Source organism: Zootoca vivipara, chromosome 1 (assembly GCF_965207765.1).
Source record: "Zootoca vivipara chromosome 1, rZooViv2.hap1.1, whole genome shotgun sequence".
Taxonomy (NCBI): Eukaryota; Metazoa; Chordata; class Lepidosauria; order Squamata; family Lacertidae; genus Zootoca; species Zootoca vivipara.
In genome coordinates this window covers 113,105,695-113,129,154 of record NC_142582.1, presented here as the reverse complement: position 1 = coordinate 113,129,154, position 23,460 = coordinate 113,105,695, and the positions used below count along the sequence as shown (strand labels likewise).

The 23,460-nt window shown below is 42.5% G+C and overlaps 1 protein-coding gene across 1 annotated transcript in view; it reads left to right on the top strand.

The window, feature by feature from the left end:
- Positions 1–23,460, top strand: part of LOC118078169 (cation channel sperm-associated auxiliary subunit beta-like) — a 63,187-nt gene that overhangs the window by 5,386 nt on the left and 34,341 nt on the right. Inside the window, exons 5-11 of the mRNA XM_060282950.2 lie at positions 548–643; positions 1,326–1,472; positions 11,469–11,561; positions 18,576–18,694; positions 19,741–19,773; positions 21,362–21,428; positions 22,644–22,690. Of these exons, the coding sequence (XP_060138933.2) occupies positions 548–643; positions 1,326–1,472; positions 11,469–11,561; positions 18,576–18,694; positions 19,741–19,773; positions 21,362–21,428; positions 22,644–22,690 (602 nt within the window). The remainder of the gene's footprint in view (positions 1–547; positions 644–1,325; positions 1,473–11,468; positions 11,562–18,575; positions 18,695–19,740; positions 19,774–21,361; positions 21,429–22,643; positions 22,691–23,460) is intronic.

Genomic DNA, 23,460 nt, shown 5'->3' with positions numbered 1-23,460 from the left:
TTGTAACTCAATCTATTTGGTGAAGGGTGTGTTATAAGTTTGAATAGAAAAAAATAGAAAAATAAATTGGCCAGAAAAAAATATGCAGGAATGTTCATTACTAGGAAGTCAATTGAAGAGCAGTGCACCATCGTAGGCAACATTTGAGAAGAGCACGCAGGCATCATCAACCTTGGCGATCGCTTGTAGCAGAGTAATATTGATGTAAGCATACAGCAATATCCGCTTGTGTCTATCTGCAAGTGGAATGGGTTTCCACTTGTGCAATGAGTCTTTGCCCCCTGTGGACCCCTGACATTTGCTCCAGAGAGTTTGGTCATGGGGATTGCAAGAGAGAGGAGAAAAGGAAACCATGGTGTGCGAGCAGAGGCCTAGTTACAGGTAGGTAGCCTTGTTGGTCTGACGTAGTCAAAACAAAACAAAACAAAACAAATCCTTCCAGTAGCACCTTAGAGACCAACTAAGCTTGTCAGAGGCCTGTTTGCTTTACTTGTGTACTTATATGACTAATCTGTCTCTGTCTTTCTTGTACATGCCGCTGAAACAGATGTTGCTCCAATTGAGGAATGGTTTGTAAAATTTAATATGCATCATGGTTTAAATATGTTCACTACTACGGGAACCTTGTTGGATGTCGTACGAGGTATGTCATAGCTCACATGGAGTGTATGCAGTTTTGCAAGTAATTACTGTCTCATGGATATTAGCATGGTGGAAATTAGGACGGACCTTAAGTATAAAGTTTTCTGAATTTATTCATATGATATGGAACGTTTTATTTATATACCACTTTTTTGGCCCAAAGGCTCTAAAGCAGTAAACAACATTGCTACATATGAATGCAAAAGAAATGCGCAATAAAACTGCAACACATAAAATATGTCAATCGAAACAAAATATAATACTGGCAGGATTTCCAATGGCCACAATCATGAAAAACGAGAGTGTCCCGTGTGTGTGTGTGTGTGTGTGTGTGTGTGTGTGTGTGTGTTCTACTAAGAACAGGTCTAAGGAAGATACTCGTTACTTGAAGCAGTCTCCTAGTAGTCTTCAATTTCCAGCAGACTTAGACAACCTCATCTCTTCTGTATACCTTTGCCCACTTCTCTATTTCCCCCTACCTTCCACCACAGTGATGGCAGCCCCATTCCCATCCCCCACCCCCACCCCAACCTTGGACCAGACCCATAACATCCCATACTCACACCCAAGGCTGTCCCCACAAATTTCAGAGATAGTCACATATTGCCTTCATTCAACTGTATTTTCTTTTTAAGTAAAAAGAAAGATTTTATGCTTTCTTAAACATTAGTGCTCTCTTGCAGATCCTCTTCTTCAGTGGTATTTGACCCTTGGTGAAGAGGCGGATATTAATGATACATTGTCTGAAGTAGCCGATATCAAAATAGCAAAAAGTCCTTGTGCAAGTGATGTAGCAGTAATTGGTCTGATCTATAGAACCAGAAATATAGGTAAGTATCTTGCATTTTTACATAATTAGCTGATCCACCAGCTTCATTTTCCAACTGGGTAAAGTGGGATGTAACATTTTAAAATAAGTATACTTGTTTACTCAGAAGTAAGTCCCATTGTGTTGACTAGGGCTTAATCCTATACTTGTTTAGGAGTAAGTCTCATTAAATGCAATGGGTTTTACTTGTGAATTCATTTGTTACAGTTCTACTGCATGTGTGTGTTCTGCAACTAGCTGTTACCTGTGAAATGCTGTCTCCCTGTGCAAACGTGTCCCCTTGGGGAACATTTTATTCCAACTCTACAATTCTAGGTCTATTATTTCAGGTCAGTAGGGATGATGGTAGAAACATTGCTTCTAAAGAGGACTTGCCCGAGATTCAATCTGGATAGATTACCACCTGGAAATCATGAGTCCACTTTAGAATTCACATCCCAGCAAATTCCTTTATGAGATAGTCTGAGGGTTCAGCACTGCCTCTGTTCCTATTTACTTTTTTTCCCTTCTAAAATTTCCACTCTCCAGTAGGGTTGCCATATGTCCGTAATTTAACTGGTGAAGATAGCGTCCGGGGGGATTTCGGAAAAATCAGCAAAATGTCCGGGATTTTGAGCTCAACAACTTTGAGTTTCATTATTTCCTAAAATAATGTGTGCTCAATAGCTTTGAGTTTTCCCCAAGAAGCCCAGCAACTTTTACTTCTAGAAATATGGCAACCCTAGGCAGCAGGGAAAGGCCTTCTTGCTGCCATGTGCTTTGAAAAGAGTAGAGGAGCACGTTCCCCTTGAGGCAACAGGACTGAGGACATTCTGTTGCTCTCAGAGTGCCATGAGCTCTACATCATGGCTCCCTCTCTCTGGCATCACAGCCAGTAAAGAGAAAGAACAAAGGAACAACAGTTCCAAGATAAACATCCTGTCTACGTCACATCCACTCTGTGGGAATGAAAACACATACAGTCATATGATACACAATAACCCTATGACTGCAGACGGGGAATGAATCCTAACACCTTGTGCAGCTTTCATGGGCAATTCCCTCTCACAGCAATGAAAAAGACTTTGGTGTTGTTGTTGTTTTGGCTATGCATTCAGAATAGAGGGAATAATTGACTTCCGGTCCAACGCCATTGTAGATCGGTGGGGAATCTCGAGCTCCGAGACTCCCAGCTCAGTAAAGGAGAGGGGGTGCCGCAAGAGCAATGCGGACCCTCAAAAGAACCCCAGATTGGGCTTTCTGGGGGTGTGGAGATTCAGCCAAGCCCCGAAGCAGATCCTTTGCCCCCCGGATAACTCTTTTTTTCAAGAGCTCCCGAGAGTGGGTGAAGTGGAGCCACGGGCTCTTGAAGTGTCTCGCTACCTAGGCTGAGCAAAGCTCCGAGTCGACTAGCAGCTGAGCGGTGGATTCTTCCCAAATTCAAGAAATAAGAGCATCTGGACCCCATAAGTAGAGAAATTTAAATTGGATTTTAATTTGGACCGCGGAAAGGGCTTAAAAATTCATGGAAGTCGGTCCTTCCTGCTGCGGTAAAAGTGAAAGTAAGACAAGCGGCTACAGTCTTTAAAAAAGAGTCTTTAAAAAAAATCAAACCTTTTAAATCTGGACTTATAACTTCTCCTACAGTCAAGGCAAAGGGAGAAGGAACTCTTACCTACATATCCCGGAAATCTGGATGTAAATAGCTTGAAAATACACCGTACTTTCCTCTGAGAACGGACCCCTCTGAGAACGGCGGTTCAGCCAGTCAGCCTCTGACGTCACAATGTAGACTGCTGAACCAGTGAACTGTTGGACTCTCGTTTCCTTTTGATTCTTTTTGAAGTTCCCTGCAGCAGTCTGAGCTGCTGGAAAAGACTTTGTAAAGCTAACTTTGGAATTATCTTCCTTTTATTTGAGATTTAGAGAAGTTGGAGCATTTATTACTGCTGTTCTACTGTGAATATCATTGACTGTTAATGAGACATATTATTGGGCACATGCCACCTGCTGGTCATTAGAAGGAACACTTGCTGTTTACTGCTTCCTGTTTGACCTTGAAGTGCAGCTACCTATCCAGTGTTTTGACTATGACTGAGAAACTAAGGATACAACCTAGAAGAGGATCAGGACAAGATCAACAAGTGACAGCTTCCCAACATGAACAGCTGCTAGCTGCATTAGCAGATATTAAAACTGCAGTAACGTCAAATACTGCTGAATTAAAAGCAAATTCTTCAGAAATACAGGCGGTTTTAAATCGCCTGGAGAAATTGGATGCAAGTGTAAAATCAAATGCAGAAGGAATTCAGAATATTCAACAAAATATTGGCACTGTGAGTAAAGAGGTATAAGGGAACAAGGTCCAGATCCAGGGAGTGGATGTAAGAGTCACAGATTTAGAAGCACACAGGTCCCAATTGGAAAAACAGGAGGAAGCGACCCAAATAGTGATTGCTTTTCTACAGATGAAAGAACGTGAGTCCTTCCTGCGCCTAAGAAATTTCCTAGAGATAGAGAAAGGTAATTTGAAAGAAGTAATAATTGAAGAATTTACCCAAAAGTGGAACCTGGACAAAGAACAATTGGAGAGGACGATTGCGAAAGCTTACAGATTTGGACCTAGAGGCAAGAAAGGAGCAAGATCAGTTGGAGATTGTATCGTGGAATCCCAAACTAGAGAGAAAAGAGATCAGATTTTAGGACTTCATTATAATGACAATTTGAAGATTCAGCAACAACAAGTGATACTTTACAAAGAGATCCCGAAGCTGTTCCTTGCATTTAGGAATAGATATATGGACTTGGCAAATGCACTGAGGAAAAACAGGATCGTTTTTCGCTGGGAATATCCACAAGGACTCTTATTCAGATATAAGGAAAGGAACGTAAAGATTAAAACACACGAAGAAAAGAGGAGGTTCTTGGAGAAACGCAAAGGACTGTGAGCTAGATCCCAGATCTGGATTGGGAGAATCACTTGGAGCAGCAGCAGCTTCAGGATCAGATTTGGACTTAGGTCCCTTGGGAGCAGTAGTAGGAGCAAGTGCAACACCATAAGGAAACATGGCTCTTAAAATTCTGACTTGGAACGTTAATGGTTTGAATTCTCGATGTCAGGAGTATGGGCAGGAGTCAGGCTCTGGGGCCTGTAGTGCTTTGCAGGACTGGGGCCTGCCTCAGCTTGTGCTGGAGAAGCCAGGAGTGGCCACTCAGGTGAGGCCACTTGATAACTCACTGCACCTGGTGGCAAGAGCTGGGAGGGATAAAAGCTCAGCATTTCCCTTCAGATCTACGCCACAGCAACGTGATCCCTGCCTTGTTGCATCTGGCCTCCTGTTCCTTGCTCCTCGGACCTTTGCCTTGCAGACATCTTGCTCCTCAACCCTTGGACCTTCACCTTGCCGACGCCTTGCTCCTCGACCCTTGGACCTTCGTCTTGCCAACGTCTTGCTCCTCAACCTTCAGACCTTCGCCTTCGTGATTCCTTGCTCCTCAACCTTCAGACCTTCGCCTTTGTGACACCCTGCTTCCCGACCTTCGGTTCCTTGACCCTGCGACTTCCTGCTGCTTGACCCGCAGCCCCACGCCACCTGGACTCCCGTTCCTGCTTCCACTCTGCCATCTTGCCTCTGGTCGTGATGTCCTGAGTCGGGACTGCTACCTCCCGCCAACCAGACCGTGACAGTTTGCTGTGGCCCACCCACGTCCCGGCCAGGGTGCGAGATGGACAGAGCCCAGCCTATGGACCTCGCCACTGTGCTGCAGCACTTCCACATGCAGGTAGCTACACTCCAGGGGGAGGTGTGAGCACTTCGAGCAGCCCCTACTGCAGCCCCAGCCCAACGGACTCTCCCCATCCCAGTGCCAGATAAATTCAGGGGGAGCGTGGGGCTCCTCCAGCCACTATCGTCCCCACAGGTTGTGGTCAACCCCTTCTATGGACTTACGCAACCATCCCTGCACACCAGCGGCGTCCCTTGTGCCTTCCGCCAATGATCAGGTCTCCCACATCCCAGAGACACAAGCTGATCTGACGCGGCACCTAGAGAGGGCCAAGGCAGACTATAAGGCGCAAGCGGATTGACGGCGGCAGCAGGGGCCTGCATTCCAGGTTGGGGATAAGGTTCGGCTGCCCCTAGAACGTCACCGCACCGGATGTCCCTCGACTAAGGGAGCATTCCCCATCCCGCAGCAGATAAACCGGATCACCTACAAGCTAGAGCTTCCCCCCTCCCTGAAGATCCACCCCGTGTTCCATGTATCCCTGCTGAAACCTCGCCACACGGACCATTTTCCAGGTCGCACCACTCCACCGCCATCCCGGTCCAGGTGGACAGCCATGAGGAGTTCCAGTTTCGCCCAGGTCCTCGACTCGAGATGGCTCTGTGGCAAGCTCCACTACCTAATTGGGTGGGCTACGGGCCGGAGGAGCGATCTTGGGAACCAGCCGTCTTCGTGCACACGCCCACTAAGGTTCGGGCCTTCCATCGGAAGTTGCCAGATAAGCCTGGGCCATGACCGGGGGTGGAACCCCGTTTCCCTATGGGGGGGAGTAGTGTCAGGAGTATGGGCAGGAGTCAGGCTCTGGGGCCTGTAGTGCTTTGCAGGACTGGGGCCTGCCTCAGCTTGTGCTGGAGAAGCAAGGAGTGGCCACTCAGGTGAGGCCACTTGATAACTCACTGCACCTGGTGGCAAGAGCTGGGAGGGATAAAAGCTCAGCATTTCCCTTCAGATCTTCGCCACAGCAACGTGATCCCTGCCTTGTTGTATCTGGCCTCCTGCTCCTCGGACCTTTGCCTTGCCGACACCTTGCTCCTCAACCCTTGGACCTTCACCTTGCCAACGCCTTGCTCCTCAACCCTTGGACCTTCGTCTTGCCATCGTCTTGCTCCTCAACCTTCAGACCTTCGCCTTCGTGACTCCTTGCTCCTCAACCTTCAGACCTTCGCCTTTGTGACACCCTGCTTCCCGACCTTCAGTTCTTTGACCCTGCGACTTCCTGCTGCTTGACCCGCAGCCCCACGCCACCTGGACTCCCGTTCCTGCTTCCACTCTGCCATCATGCTTCTGGTCGTGACTTCCTGAGTCGGGACTGCTACCTCCCGCCAACCTGACCGTGACACTCGACGTAAAAGGAACCAGATTCATCATGTACTCTTAAAGCAGAACTTAGATGTGATTTGTTTGCAATAGACTCGTGTTATGAGAGTACATAGAAAAATTCTGCAAAACAAGAAGTTGGGCCAGGCATATATATCATCTGACAAAGTTTAAAAAAGAGTAGTAAATTTATGTGAAAGATAATTTAGAATCAAAATGAAGAGGGGAGATATGTGGCAGTGAAAGTGACAGCACAAGGTGAAATATATCTTTTTTTTTTAATCTACGTGCCCAATGATGCGAAGGCAGAATTCTTTAAAAAGATCCACAATGTGTTATTGGACTATATGGAGTATAAAACAATTTTGATTGGTGATTTGAACGGGGTAGTTTCTACCTTGATGGACAGATCTCAGAGTCAAACATTTTCAAATGATGGCAGATTACCAAAGACATTCTTTGAGATGACGGACAATTGTGACATGATAGATGCTTGAAGATTGAAAAAATCCATTGGAAAAAGATGCAACTTTCTTTACAGATTCGCAACAATCATGGTCATGCTTGGATTATATATGGATATCAAGAGAATTGGCCCCGAGAATAACCAAGGCCCAAATTTGCCCAAGAACATGTTCGGATCACACTGCTGTGTACATAGAGTTGACATTATTTCTACAGGGTTCCTTTAGATGGAGGATGAATGATGCCTTGATGAGAAATGAGGAAGTACAGTGGTACCTCTACTTACGAATTTAATGTGTTCCAAACACACATTTGTAAGTCGAAAAAATTTGTAAGTCAAATCCCATAGGAATGCATTGGGAGAAAATATTCGTAAGTCGAAGCAACCCTATCTAAACCGCATCCAAGATGGCGGACGGAGCTCCATTTGTAAGTAGAAAAATTCGTAAGTAGAGTTATTTGTAAGTAGAGGTACCACTGTAGTTAAAAAGGCCCAAAAAACCCTAAAGGACTATTTTGAATTGAATTTTAGTACTGAGACAGGGTGTTTTGGGATGCAAGTAAGGCCGTGATGAGAGGATTCCTGATACAACAGAATGCGATCGAGAAGAAACAACAAAATGAAAAAAAGGAGAAGGTTCTGTTACAATTGAAAGAAAAAGAGAAAAGTTTGAGAAGAAACCCAAAGAATCAACAGATTCAAAAAGAAATTAAATTATTGAAAGTTCAATATTCACAATTAATAAATCAAGAAATAGAATGGAAAATTAAAATGATGCATCAAAGGACATTTGAATCTGCAAATAAATGTGGAAAATTATTAGCTTGGCAATTGAAAAAGTGACAGAAATTAAATACGATAACCAACATCAAGATGGAAGAGAAAATCATCGAGAACCCAATAGAGATAAGAAAATGTTTTCAAAAGTCTTATAAACAACTCTATAAAGAAAAAGAACAGACAGAAAAAATAGAAAATTTCTTGGGCAAAAATGGATTGCAAAAGAATCCATGCGATAAGAGATCATCAATCAATTGTAGAATTTCAACTCAGGAGCTGGAATACGCAATAAACCAATTAAAAATTGGCAAGGCACCAGGACTAGATGGGTTGACATCAAAATATTACAAAACTATGAAAGACTGGCTGATTGAACCTTTGGTTGATGTCTGTAACAAGATTCTTGGAGGGGACAAAGCACCTGAGACCAGAGGCAGATAGAACTCAGATGAAGAATTACCACCCAATCTCCCTCTTAAATGTGGATTACAAAATCTTTGCAAGTATTCTGGCCTCAAAATTGTAAAGGGTGTTAACCGATCAAATACACCAAGATCAGGCGGGTTTTTTTACCCGCAAGACACATGAAAGACAACATAAGAAATGTGGTTGATGTGTTGGAAAGCCTGGAAGTAAAAACGAATACCAAAGCAATTTTAATTTTTATTGATGCTGAGAAGGCTTTTGATAATGTTTCTTGGAGTTTTATGATAAAAATTTGGAAAAGATGTAGGTGGGGGAGAGGTTTATCAGTGGTATAAAGGCATTTTATTCTGAGCAAAAAGCAAAAATTATCATGAACAATGTGGTATCAGAGGAAATTAGAATAGAAAAAGGAACCAGGCAAGGGTGCCCACTTTCCTCTCTACTTTTTAGTCCTGGAAGTCTTGCTGGACATGATTAGGAACGATGAGGAGGTGAAAGGGATAGGAGTGGGATCAAAACAGTATAAATTAAAAGCCTTCGCAGATGACCTAGTATTGACATTACAAGACCCGGAGACCAGTGCAGTGAAAGCACTGGAATTAATTCAGGAGTTCAGACAGCTTGCAGGGTTTAAGCTAAACAAAGTGAAAACCAAAGTTTTGGCAAAAAAATTAACACCAGAAGAAATAGTCTACAGAGTACCACAAGTTTGACATGTTTTAAAATGTGAAATACCTGGGAGTGAATATGGGAGAATCTGGGAGAAAAATATAAATCTATTTAAAAATAATTATGAAAAAATGTGGAATGAAATTAAGAGAGATTTGGAAACGTGGTCAAATTTGAAATTATCCTTATTGGGCCGAATAGCTGTGATAAAAATGAATGTATTGCCCAAGATGTTGTTTCTATTTCAGGTATTGCCTATTGTTGATAATTTAGGATGTTTTAAAGAATGGCAAAGGGTGTTATCAAAATTTGTATGGCAGGGGGGAAAACCAAGAATTAAATATAAATTGTTAGCGGATGCTAAAGATAGAGGAGGTTTTTCTCTGCCGGATATAGTGTTATATTTTGAAGCCGCAGCACTTTGCTGGATGAAAGAATGGTTCTTACTTGAGAATGCAGATGTATTGGATTTGGAAGGTCATGATAATGCATTTAGGTGGCATGAATATTTGTGGTATGACAAAATTAAGGTCCATAAAGGTTTCAAATGTCATATTATCAGAAAGTCATTGTATAATGTATGGATTAGATATAAGGATTTATTGGAAAGGAAAACACCCAGGTGGATCTCACCTTTAGAGGCCAAGGCACACAAAAAATTGAATATGGAAACCAAGTGGTTAAAGTATAAAGATATATTGGCGGAATAAGGAGAAAATTTTAAGTTAAAAACTTATAAACAGTTAAAAAGCAATGTAAATGATTGGTTACAATATCATCAAATAAATGAAATGTATAAATTGGATAAAAAGTAGGTTTTCAAACAAAAAAAGACAAAATTGGATATGGAGTTGTTAGAGTCTAAAACTAAGAATCTCTCAATTTTATTTCCAAATCTTCCAATAAAATCTCCAAAATTTATTGTTGGGATAGCATACGAAAGATGAACAAACAAAATCTGTAATGATCAAATGGGCAAATGATGTGGGAAAGGTTATGAAAGAATATGAAGTTTACTGTGTGTAATACTTTAAGAGAAAATATGATGAAAATGATGTATAGATGGTATCTTACACCAGTAAAACTAGCTAAGATTTACCATAAGAATGATAATAAATGCTGGAAATGTAAGAAGCAAGAAGGAATCTTTTTCCATATGTGGTGGACGTGCCTCAAGTAAAGATCTTCTGGAAAAAGATTTATAATGAAATGAAAAAAAGTTGAAAAACACCTTTGGTAAGAAACCAGAAGCTTTTTTTACTTGGGATAGTTAGAGAGGAAATACCTAAGAAAGATGTTACGTTTTTTCTGTATGCCACAACAGCAGCGAGAGTTTTATTGGCTAGGAATCGGAAGAATGAAGATTTACCTACAGTGGACGAGCAGCAGTCGAAGATGATCGAATTTGTGGAACTGGCAGAATTGACCGGGAGACTCCGTGACCAGAGGGAAGAGTCGGTGGAAGAAGATTGGAATAAATTTAAAGTTTATTTTAAAAATAATTGCAATCTTGGAAATGTTTAAGATTTGGAAGTACATAGAGGGTGTAGAAAAGGATTTGTTGATTTTTTTTCTTTTCTATTTTTAATATACCGTATTAAGATTTAGATATAAGTGTTAATTAAAAAGTAAATGGACTAGGAATTTGAAATAAAAGAAATAATAGGTTATGTAATGTAAAAATAAGATTTGAACCAGGATTTAGAAATTCCTAAAGAGGATATATAATGAAACGCAGTTAGGAGGGACATGAGGAGGTCAACAATGTCAGGGATTTAGATATGTAAACAGGATTGTTTTTCTTTATTGTTGCTTTTTTTTTGTTTCTACCTTTGTATGTTATTCTTTTCGTAGGTTTGTATTTTTGTGTATTATCATTTTGTAACCCATATGGTTTGTTTTCCATATGGCTTGTTTTTGCTTATTTTTTTCTGTTATAAAATTTAATGATTTTTAAAACAGAATAGAGGAAATAATTGGTAGGTATGCACTTTTTGCAGTTGCATCCCCCCCCCCACAAACAATTCAATTAATTTGAATTATTTGCTTGCTGTCCCTGCCGCCCCCCCCCCTGCCCTCACAATATCAGGACAGGACACAACCACTACACTGCAGCTTACTCTACAATAGCCATAGGAATACACCAGGGATATGTTTGCAACTATCCCCCACCCCACCCCATCCTGAACCACCTGCTTATGCTTATTAACCTAGATATGTGGTACTAGTAAAGCAGACAGACATGCTTTCTTTCAGTGTATGCAAATAGGTTTGAGCTGAGTTTTTAAGGTCTGTAACTGCATCTGTGGATACAGGGGTGCTTATTTCTGGATTTTACTGCTGTTGGGGTGATAAGTTGTGCTTCTACCTAGGCTCAACATATATGTGTAAATAATCTCAAATATCACAGGAAAAATTCCAGTCATCTCTTCATCGAAAGCGAACCAAACCAGCTACACTGCTGAAATTTCTGGGGAATATGAAGCTTTATAACAGTGTAATAAATGTTGGTAGCCTGGTTTTATACTGTGATTCACTTTTCATGTAATGCATTGTTTTCTTTTGTATTCGTAGGACTAATTGTAGGAATGACTGACAGTGGATTTATGGATGGGGATACATTATGGTTTAACTTGTCCGCTACCATTTGTGCCCTCTTGGAAAATGGTAATTCTTATTTTCAATCATTTAATTAACCCATATGTATTTCCTATTTATTTGTAGCCTGTCTTAACCGAAGGCCTTAGGACACGTTGCACTTTCATAGAATGTATGGCGTTGGTCCGAATACAGACTACACCCCTAAAATGTGATCTCTCAAAAGATAGCTTCTCTACTTATAAGAGTGTCACTATAGACTGCACTCTCAGGTTTTATGTGAGCCATATTTTGGGGGGAAGTGTGGCCTATATTCAGACCAATATAGTAATTGTAGGTCTCAAAGTGAAGGTTGTGGTGTGGTGTCCAGTTCAAAACCCTAGAAACTCGAGAGCCCTCCCTCATCCCTTTTGCGTGTGTAGGCCTTTTAAGCACCCCCAAATAAATTCAGACAAGACTCAAATTTTAGGTTTGGTTTTTGGCAGAATTTAAGCCACAACTTTATTGATTACAATCAAGTGAGTGGTTGCATAGGCTCTGGTTCGACTAGCTCCCTGCACCCTTGAAGGTAGCGCTGACCCAGAGCACACCATAGGTCAATCTTGGGTGAAGGTGGAAGGTGGGGTCAAGCCAGTGCACAAGCCAGATGCCCCCCTTGGACTATGGCTCAGGGCACAACCCCTCTCAGGGTTGAGCAACCAATAGTCCCATGATTCCTTTAACAGAATACTCATCGCATAGGGATGGCCACACCGCTCTGCCACCCCTATCACCTGAATCAGAGCCTATCTGCAACCATACAAGTTGTGACGATTTGCTACGCGGCAGGCGAATCCAAATGGCACCAGCCAATCAGCCAAGTGGGGAAAATTCCTGTCGTGCCCCTGTCCCAACGACAGATGACACACAACAGCATAGCAAGGTCATGTGCAGAGCTGTCCTTCCCTTTGGGGTTACTGGCGCTGGCCTCTAGGGGGCACCAGAAATGTAATACGGATGATTGGCTTCTCAAATTGACCAGACGAAATCTCAGGCAGTTGTACATATTATAAAACAGATTTATTAAAACATTTATTAGAATTGTCAGACAATTGCAATAAATTGTGGCAGTGAGAATGAGTTTCTCATTCTGCCCAACCCATGGGCATACACAGAGTGCTTTTGTAACAAAACTTACCCACCCCTACCCCCTCAGAATGTAAGTTACAAAGCTTCTACAGGATGTGCTCTTGTGGTTTATGCTAGACAGGATGGAACAAAGTGTGGTTTAGCTAGAATTTTTTAGAAGTGCTGTGTGTGGTTAGATGCCTCTTTGTGCAAAATGTTGCTCTTGTGCTGAAACAGAGATAGAATTCTACTGGCTGCATAAAATGGATTCCCTCTGGTTACTTAGGGCCTGTGTGGCCTGACCAGGATTATTCTGGCCCTGGTCATTGCCACCCTATATTCCCTCCTCTTCAATATGGAGATGAAGAACAGGTGTGTTTCTGCATCTCCATTTGATTGACCCATCGCACTACAGTGTTTCCTGGTGTTTCCTGCTGGGCAGGGGGTTGGACTGGATGGCCCTTGTGGTCTCTTCCAACTCTATGATTCTACAGAGGAGCCAGCAGCTTCCCATGCTCCAATGTTAGGCCAAAGGATGGGCAACAGAGAGCAAAGTAAGTGAGGAAGCTTCAGCTGACTTTTCCCAGCTTGTTACTCAGCTTGTCTCAGAAGGGTTACCAGAAGCTTTATACAGACCAAGGTTCTGCATAGGACTAAGACAATAAGAAAGAAAATTAATATTACGAGCAGAATCTCTTTTAACTATGACCAACCTGGGAGCCAAGAACTAATCCAACTCCATACACTGGGGAGACCTGCGCCGTCTAGGCTAACCTTGTGGTACAAATCAGCCTGCTTCTTAATGTTTTTAACATCACTCTCAACACGTTTACTCTGGTTGTATACAGATGTTAGTGCCCTGATCCGTCCAATATCGGTCACCATGCATTGATCCTGATTGATGTACATACAGCAGAAAGAGTTCAGAAGGGCTACCTGGCCAGCTGCGTCTAGTCCTGAGAGTCTAGCCAAAACCTCATGCTTTATTGAGAGACTTAAGAGCCCTCAGAAGATTGCTGGGCTTCAAAGAAGTATGTAGGGCAGAAGAAGGCTAACTGGAAGCTTGCTCAAATGTTAGGTTTTTGACTTCCAGGGAAATAGTGCAAGGCAGATAGATAACTTCGGGGTGGGGGGCTGCCTTTTCTACTGAACAGTTAAAATACCTGACCAAGGCTGTTAAATGTTTCTTAGGGTCACCAGAACTAAGAAGGTTCTAGGAACTAGCAGTCATTAAAGACATAAGTGCATTACTTTCTTAAATCAAAACTCTGAGAGCCTATAGATGGAGGCATTCAGTCTGCAGAGCAGTCAATGTAAAATAACCATGAAAGTCTTTCTTTTCCCGCTTCAGCTTGATGCTATAAACCAGAGTAAAAATGCTTGCTGAATTTAAGCCTGGTTCAGTTTTTGATTAATATATTTCCATAACTCCTAAGCATTTTCTGTTGAAGTTTTTAGCCTTCGTGTTAGACCTAACTGGAAACACATCTTTGCATTATACAAACATCATTTTTGTCCAAGCACAATTGCCACTTTCTACTACACTGCATTTCCATTAGAGGCACACACAAAAATCGCAATACAGACTTTTGGCAACAAAGGGTTCTTTCTCTCAGGTGGGCCATGAATCTATAATGGCCACACTAGTCTTCAGAGATACTGGGATACTATAGTTGCTGGAAATCTAAAAGCCGAGGGGCTTTGGCCACTGTTTCCAAAACTTTATGTCAGCAGGAAAATACACAGTTCTCTCTCAGCTCAGTACTGGGCTTCAATGCAAACCCGTGGGTCTCAAGAGTTCCCTACACAGTTCTAAAGGCAAGGAATATATATAGAACCATTGGAGGTTTGTCCTAGCTGAGCCTTTGGCTACAGAGAGAATCTGGCTATTGTTCTAGCTTGCCAGAGTCAGGAGAGGCTTGCATTAGATATCAGTGGGCTACCAGAAGCTTCTCCCATAATTTCCAAAACCAGAACTGAGGGGTGCACCTGGCCAACTTCTTCCAGTTACATCCCCAACCCAGTTTTTCACCTCAGTTTTTCACCTCAGGAACTGCAAGCCCCTCTCTTGAGCTGGTTTAGGTATCCAAATCTTGCCAAATTATAGCAAACTTTTATTGTCCTGCTCCTCTGGTTCCTGGTTTATGCTTTCTGGGCTGTAGCTCAGTATAGATCACCTGCCTTGCATTGCCCTAGGTTCAGTTGCACACATGTCCAGGTAGAGTCAGAAACTCTGGAAAGCTGCTGCCAGTCAGTGTAGACAATAATAAATAAGATTGACCAATGGACTTAGTATAAAGCAACTATAAACAAGCAGCTAAGCAGTTTACATTAAATAATAGGATGAATGGTTGACTCAGTGGATCATGTACCTGTGATGTACCATATTTGCAGTTTATCAGGTAGTAATTGACAGCATGTACACGGAACAAAGGACCCAGGTGGCGCAGTGGGCTAAACCACTGAGCCTAGGGCTTGCTGATCAGAAGGTCGGCGGTTCAAATCCCTGTGACGGGGTGAGCTCCTGTTGCTTGGTCCCAGCTCCTGCCAACCTAGCAGTTCGAAAGCACATCAAAATGCAAGTAGATAAATAGGAACCGCTACAGCGGGAAGGTAAATGGCGTTTCCATGTGCTGCTCTGGTTTGCCAGAAGCGGCTTTGTCATGCTGGCCACATGACCTGGAAGCTGTACGTCGGCTCCCTCGGCCAATAATGCGAGATGAGCGCGCAACCCCAGAGTCGGTCACGACTGGACCTAATGGTCAGGGGTCCCTTTACCTTTACCTTTACACGGAACAAAACTGACAGGCTACGTTGCTGAAGGTTGGGTCTCTTGAGAGCATACGTATTGCTACCGCAGCAAATCACATTATTGGCGGGGTGGGGGAGTAACCAATATGATCCAGGGGTTGGAGCAATTCCCCTATGAGGAAATGTTACAAAATCTGGGGCATTATAACTTTTAGAAAAAAGGCAAGTAATTGGGGGTGGGAATGAGAGATTTTTATCCTCATAATACTAGAACCAGGGAATATCCAATAAAGTGGATGTGAAAATCTATTTTAGCATTTTAACTTTTTATACGTTTTAAAGTGGGGGTGGTGGTCAAATTTTGTAAGGACAGGTAACAGAAGGCACCCCACCTATCAAGTCTTTTCTGGATAGAAAATATGTCTGAAGATCTGCATATGACCTTCTCCACCTGCTCCCCCTTTCTTCTTTTTCTTCTTCCCAGGAGGGGTGAGGGGTTAAAATTAGAAGGAGCTGGATTTGATTGGATTTGATCACTGACAGTTTATTAATCTTTAAATCCTACCTAAGATAAAATGGATCAGCCCTATAGATAGGTATAGATAGATCCCCAGCCACTGCAGAGTGCTCCTTCAGCTCACCGGGTCTCACCTGGTGAATGGGGTTTGGGCTAGTGGGTAGTTTGGCAGGGCACATACCAAACTTTCTGTGGGATGACCGCCCCTGGAGCCCTTTCCAGTGACTGCCACAGAGAAGCCCGTTTATATATTCCTTGGAGTATTTTAATCATAGGATCATAGGACCCCTCGAGGGTCCTCTAGACCAACCCCCTCCAGTGCAGGAATCACAGCACAAGCATCTTTCACAAAACAAGTTTGCTCCATCTTCCCTGTGAACAGCCCTTCAGATACAACAGAATAGCAGAAGCATTCACAGAGTTGGAAGGGAACCACCAGGGTCATCTAATCCAACCCTCTGCAATGCAGGAATCTTTTGCACAACATGGGGCTTGAAACCACAACCCAGAGATTAAGAGTCTCATGCTTTACTGACTGAGGTTTCTTTATGTTTCCTGTTTTCTTTTCCCAAGCAGAGATAATGTGTAAGTGTGGTGTCAGCTCCCTAAAAAAGGGGGTCAACAACTTTGTGGAACCTTTCCTAAAAAAGGTCGACAACTCTGAGAAAAGGGGGGCACCACGGCGCCAGATATGCTTAAGATGGCCCTGGCCATGCGTTCAAGCCCTAAATATAGGGAGAGGTGGGCAGGTGTTCCGATGCACTGGCCCAAAAGAGGAAGCTCAGGGACACGTGCATATAGAGGTCCCTCGATAGAATTTTGCTGGCATCCCATTGGTCTGATTGCAACCAGCATCGAGGGACCTCCAATAGTGTGTTGTGGTCATCCAAACGTTCCCACCCACAACACAGGGTTTGGTTGCCAGGTCACACCGCAACACGTGCCGTATTGTTAGGGAGGACCCAATTTCCTGGACAGTGATAAGAAACAATCTCTGTCTCCTTAGGTCCCAAATTTCAGCTTCTTTGAGATGGGAACCCTCATCCCTCAGCATTTAGGGTCTTCTCTCCCTGGGGTGGGATCGGCAGGTCAGATTCTACAGCCTGTTTACGGCTTTTAACTGACGCCAGCAGTTCTGTTACTTCCTCCTTGAATCTGGCATGTTGGGCTACTGGTGCTTTCAGCTGTGGTTCCCAGGGTTGCCATTTGTTTACTCTGGAGTGCAGACCCTCCAAGTGTCCCTATTTTCCATGGGCTCATCTGGGAGGATGATGAATCTGCATAGAGGCGGGAAGTAGATCATCTTGTCTCGTGGAGCAGCAGGAATAACTTGGTGCTAAATGCCCAAAAGACAGTGGAAATGATAATTGATTTTAGAAGGCATCCTCCAATCTCATTGCCAATCTCCATTCTTGGTAACATGGTTGTAGTGGTTGTAGTGGTAGAGTCCTTTAAGTTCTTGGGATCTATGATCTCTCAAAAATTGAATTGGTCAGATAACATCAATATTTTTATTAAAAGGGTACACCAGAGATTGTATTTCTTGTGACAACTAAGGAAATTTAATCTGCCCCAAGAATCGCTGGTCCAATTTTATAGAGGTACTATTGAAACTGTCCTCTGTAATTCCATTACTGTCTGGTAATGGATACTGTCTAAGATGGATAGGAAGAGGCTCCAAAGAGCAGTAAGAACTGCAGAGAGGGTAATTGGTGTTAGTTTGCCTCCAATAGAGACACTTTATGCCGCTCAAGTCAGGAAGAGAGCAGAGAGAATTGCTGTAGACCCTTCGCATCCTGGTCATCACTTGTTTGATTTACTCCCATCCGGACGTCTGTACAGGACTCTATATACAAAAACGTCTAGGCAAAGGAATAGCTTTTTTCCTTATGCCATCGAATTGTTGTGCCATCAAACTGTAGTTGTGGGTGGAAGGGAGGCCAGTTGGTGGTATGGCGTCTTTTCGCTGTGCTGTTGTATTGTGAGGGGAATAGTGGTTGTATGAGGTACGTTTTTTCTTTACATTGCAATGTAGTCGAAGCAAAATTCCAAGTATGGTTGATAAAAGGTAAAGGGACCCCCGCCATTAGGTCAAGTCATGACCAACTCTGGGGTTGTGGCGCTCATCTCGCGTTATTGGCCGAGGGAGCCGGCATACAGCTTCCAGGTCATGTGGCCAGCATGACAAAGCTGCTTCTGATGAACCAGAGCAGCACACGGAAATGCCGTTTACCTTCCCGCTGTAGCAGTACCTAATTATCTACTTGCAGTTTGATGTGCTTTCGAACTGCTAGGTTGGCAGGAGCAGGGACCAAGTAACGGGAGCTCAACCCGTTGTGGGGATTCGAACCGCCGACCTTCCGATCATCAAGCCCTAGGCTCTGTGGTTTAAACCACAGCGCCACCTGCGTCTCTGGTATGGTTGATACTTGGGCAATAAATTATTCTATTCTATTCTATTCTTTTTTTTAAAAAAAAAACACATTAATTCAGCAAAGGAGCAGGGTTCGAAAGAGCAGATTTCATCACTCCGCCCTCTCCAAAACCACAGAGATCTAGACTTCCTTCAAATGCATACCAGGTGCATAGATTGCCCAACAGATTTGGGTCTCTCAATATGGGTGTAATTTGCCCTGTTTATAACAAGTAATGATGGAAGTCTGAGAGATGTGACTCGGGTAACTCACAGTGCCTTTTCTCTCCTGAAGATTGTCATGGACTTGCGCTTGTGGATCTCACCTTAACAAATACACGTCTTGTACTCCTCACCTCACTAGGATTATTTATCAGTAATGATCTACGCATTACAACTGGACAGCTGTTGCAGGTATGTATGTGTACTTCTAAATGTCCCTGTGTCCCCTTCCCCAATCATCTAATGTTTTAAAAACCACTGCTAAGCATGCTGCGAAAATACTAAGTTTGGAAGATTTCCTCCTGAAATCTATTAACAGTTCAATGCTATACATGTCTGCTCAAAAGACAATCTCATTCAACCTAAGACTATAACCCTAATATACACATTTCCCTGCAAGTATGTCCCATTGAACATGGTGAGAACTACATCTGGGTAGGCACATCTTAGCTGCATGGCTTTCACAAGCCATTCTTGTGTTCCTATATCAATAATTTAGAAACTTTCACCACTTTGGAACTAAACCAAGTCTTACTGCCTGTGCAATGTTTCTGATTGATTTGTGGAAAATAATATGAACCAGACCTTTGAAGAGAATTCGTATGTGAACCATTTTGACCTTACCAAACATGTGGTCTTTTTCTATGCTAGGGGAAACTTTGGAAGGAACTTGAAAGGGCAAATTTTAAAGGTCTAACAGCCTGGAGCAACCTAGCCAGATGGACAGGGTATAAATAATAAAAATAATTATTATTTTCCCAAGCTTCACTTTAGTGATGGGTATGGTACTTGATTTCCTTAGGTGTTTTAGCTGTTGGTTATTTCCTGTTACCTCACAGGAAACGTACATGCTCTGGCTAGGTTGCTCCAGGCTGTTAGTGCAGGCAGACTTCTTATGTCACTCAAAAGAACCAATGAAGCTAATATTTGAGGCGGCCAGAAATCCAGAAATAAGTGTGGCTGTTTCTGCATTGCAGTTTACAACTGAGACCTGTTCGGCATTTACTTTATTAGTCCAGCAGCTGAACTCCTAACATAAGTGGTTCTTGGTTGAAGTCTCAATTCTGGGACAAATGCATGATTTAAAAAATGTTTATTTTTACTGATCATGTTAATAATATTGAGTATAAGTATTAAATGAATATGTAAAGTAATACACTTGCAAAATTGCTTGTGAAAAGTGTGGGAGAGAAAGTGATGATTTATACAATTTTTGGTCTTACTGTGTTTTATTTCAGTTCGGGAAACCAACCTTATGTGGCTTTGAAATGGTGAGAAATTGCTAAATGTTGTGTTTGTTGTTCTCAGTGGTGTTTCTTTTTCAACATCTCACAAATAATGTTTTCTGAAACTCTTTCTGGCATTCATTTTGTTAGCCATTTAGAAATAAGTGTCCCAAGTGTCCCATGCTGACCAACTGCATGTTTTGCAGACAGGGGAATTATTGGGCTGTCTTTGTTTTTGTTTTTATTATGTACTCTCTGTTTTTTTATTGACATTTTATGTTGTGAACTGCCCTGAGATCTGCGGTTATAGGGTGCTATACAAATAATAATAATAATAATAATAATAATAATAATAATGGTTTATCACAGTAGCAGTTCACAGAGGAATTGTGAACTTTGAAATGCTGAGGGGTAGGTGTAGATGAACTCCTTTTACTCTTTTCCCAATCACAGACCCATCCTGGAGATTGCTGGAGTAACAAGCAGAATGAGGCTTGGGGGAAGGGATCCCTCTTGGCCCATTCCCATTAATACAGAGAGTACAGCTATAACTCACAAAAAGTTTTATAAATTGCTTAGAGGATATTGCAATTAAGCAGTATATAAATTACTGTGATAAATAAAACAGTGAATTTTGAAAGCAAGACACAAGATAGTGCGTCGTATAGCTCCAATTGCTAGTTTCCACTTGTGTGCTATAATTTCAGAGGATAAGAGGAATTGGGTCCCATTGAGGCTATATAGCTATCCTTTGATCTATGAATTCCCTGGCAAGGTTATATAAACAGCCATCAATGTGTTAAATCAGAATTCCGTGCTGCATGGGAAGAACAAAAAGAGGCAGTGGGGTAGTAGTTTTTGGGAGGCATTTTGTTTAATTGGGTGGGAGCATTTTAACTTGAACCCTTTCTTTTTTCATGACTATCTGTGGGAGCTGGAATGAGATCTTGGAGAAGTTAGTATCTTAAATACATCCTGCTCTGCTTCTGTATTTCTGTCTACTTTAGGCCATCAATTCTCTTGAACTGTTCCGCTGTGGTTTACACTGGTGTAACACTGTTTATAACCCTGCTGATATTCTGCCATGTAATCTTTGATGCCTGTACTTTTGCTTTTCTTGTGATCTATAAAAAACGTTTTGAAATGTTAACAAGAAGAGTTGTTGAATGCTGGTAGTCATGGATTAGCCTTCCTTCCTTCCTTGAAACAGTAGGTTACTACCTATTCAGTGTTGCCTGCATATTGTTTTCTTTTGCTCACCATTGCTTCCTTTGTTATCTTCTCCCAGACCCAGATCTTATCTTTCTTCCCTCCCACAAACCCAGCAGCATTTCTTTTCTTTGCTCCTCATTGATAATGCCATGGTGATCGTCTCCCTGAATAAGCAGCCACCAACACCACTACTAATATCACTGTCATTGCCACTAGAAACTAGAAAGCAAGTGCTGTTCTCTGACATTTGACAGTCCTGTCCACCTTTTTCCTCAGTTGCACAGAGGTTTTTAGGCAATGTGTGATAGTTAGAAAGGACAACTTGTGACTCAGCAGACCCTTTCAGAATCTTAACAGCTACACCATGTAAATTCACTTGGCATGCTAAGTATTTCCTTATCTTTTTTCCCCCCCCCCACAGGATGATTATCTTAAAGCTAAAATATGGTACAACCTCCAGTGTCTAGCTAACAAAGAATTATATGAAAGTAAGAAAACCAGGGACTGGATTGGTAAAGAAAATTGATTTATATGTGTTCTATATGCGATATAACACTGTGACACCAGATGGCGCCGTGGAGTCTCGTTTCCCCCTCTATTGGATTCCTCTGTTTAAATTTACAGAGCCCAGGTTTAAAGCAAGAAATGGAGAATCTGTAATGTTAAAGCATGTCACTACAGTCTCTCTCTCCACCCCCACCCCACTTTAAAAATAAAATAAAAATAAAAATCTTGATATATGTTCACATAGCCTTTTAATGTGGTGGCAATAATTAGATATTTATTTTGTTGAAATATCTGTAGATGGCCCTCTCATATCAAGGCTATGTGCAACCAATTGTGCAAGTACAGTCAATCAAGTAAAGGGACCCCCTGACCATTAGGTCCAGTTGTGGACGACTCTGGGGTTCGGTGCTCGTCTCGCTTTACTGACCGAGGGAGCCAGCGTACAGCTTCCGGGTCATGTGGCCAGCATGACTAAACCGCTTCTGGCGAAGCAGAGCAGTGCACGGAAACGCAGTTTACCTTCCCGCCAGAGTATTACCTATTTATCTACTTGCAGTTTGATGTGCTTTTGAACTGCTAGGTTGGCAGGAGCAGGGACCGAGCAACAGGAGCTCAACCTGTTGCCATAGCTGCCAAGTTATCCCTTTTTTACAGGGATTTTCCCTTATGCTGAATAGGCTTCCTCGCGAGAAAAGCGAAAACTTGGCAGCTATGCCTGTCGCAGGGATTCAAACCGCCGAACTTCCAATCGGCAAGCCCTAGGCTCTGTTGTTTAACCCACACCGCCACCCGTGTCCCTTTACAGTCAATCATAAAATACCATTAAAAATTCAAAATGATCACAAATAAGTTTAAACTGAATAGACTAGAATTGGCCTTTTAAAAGTCTTCAAGAGATGTCTGCAAATTAGCAGTGAGGATGCCTGCTGAACCTCTGCTCAAGGAGAATTCCAGAAGTGGGACCAGTGATACTAAATACTTGACTTACAACTGAAGCCAGTCAGGCTTCTGAAACACTGGGTAGTCCGGTCTTAAAGTTTCCAATGCATGGACTGCAGTGGTCAAACTATCCCTGTAAGGGTGCTCCTACCTTACCAGATGAAGCTGGTAAAAGGCACTTTTGATGCCTTTTGTAAACTATACTTTAGAAGTGCAAGCACTGAGTTGTAGCTAATATATTTCTGCTTTTCTTGCAGCGGACTATGTTGGTCTGTCATTCAACAAGGATAAGTCATTGAGCCAGGTAAGGCAAATGACGATAAAACCTTATGAAAACTTGCTGACTTATAGTCGGGGTTTGGTGCATTCTGTTCAGTACATAATTTGACTTCCTGACCACCTTGGCAAATTAATGTTCAGAAATCAAAAGGACAGTTGAGCAAATTTACTACTGGAAGCTTTAGTGGTAGGTATCAGAGCTTTTAGGGAACTAGCTGCCATATCGTACTAGGCCAAGTTCTTGTATTTATTTACAAAGCCCTTAGCTTGGGTCCATGATAGCATAAGGAGCATCTCAACCTTTAGATCAGGCATAGGTAACCTTGGCTCTCCAGATGTTTTGGAACTACAACTCCCATGATCCCTGACCACTGGCCCTGTTAGCTAGGGATCATGGGAGTTGTAGTTCCAAAACATCTGGAGAGCCAAGGTTGCCTATGCCTGCTTTAGATCACTACCTGATCACTGAGGTCTTTGGAGGAGTCACTGTTTGGGGTCCCCACATGGCTTCTATTCACCAGAGGCCATTGGTTCAGTATTGTGGGTCCAAAAAAGCAGTTTCAGAGCCTCAATCCAGAACAGGCTTCTGATCCAGACTGGAGTCCCACAACAGTTGATGGCTGAAAATTCTATCAACCTCACTTCAGTTTGCCTCTGTGGGTGCAGTGCAGGAAAATTGCAGTCATAGGTAAGTGATTTTCAGCAAAAGAAAACTGGTGCCAGGCAAGATGAAGATGAAGGCATTTTGCAACAGTTTTTTCTTCAAAATAGAAATGGCCAGTTTAAACATATACA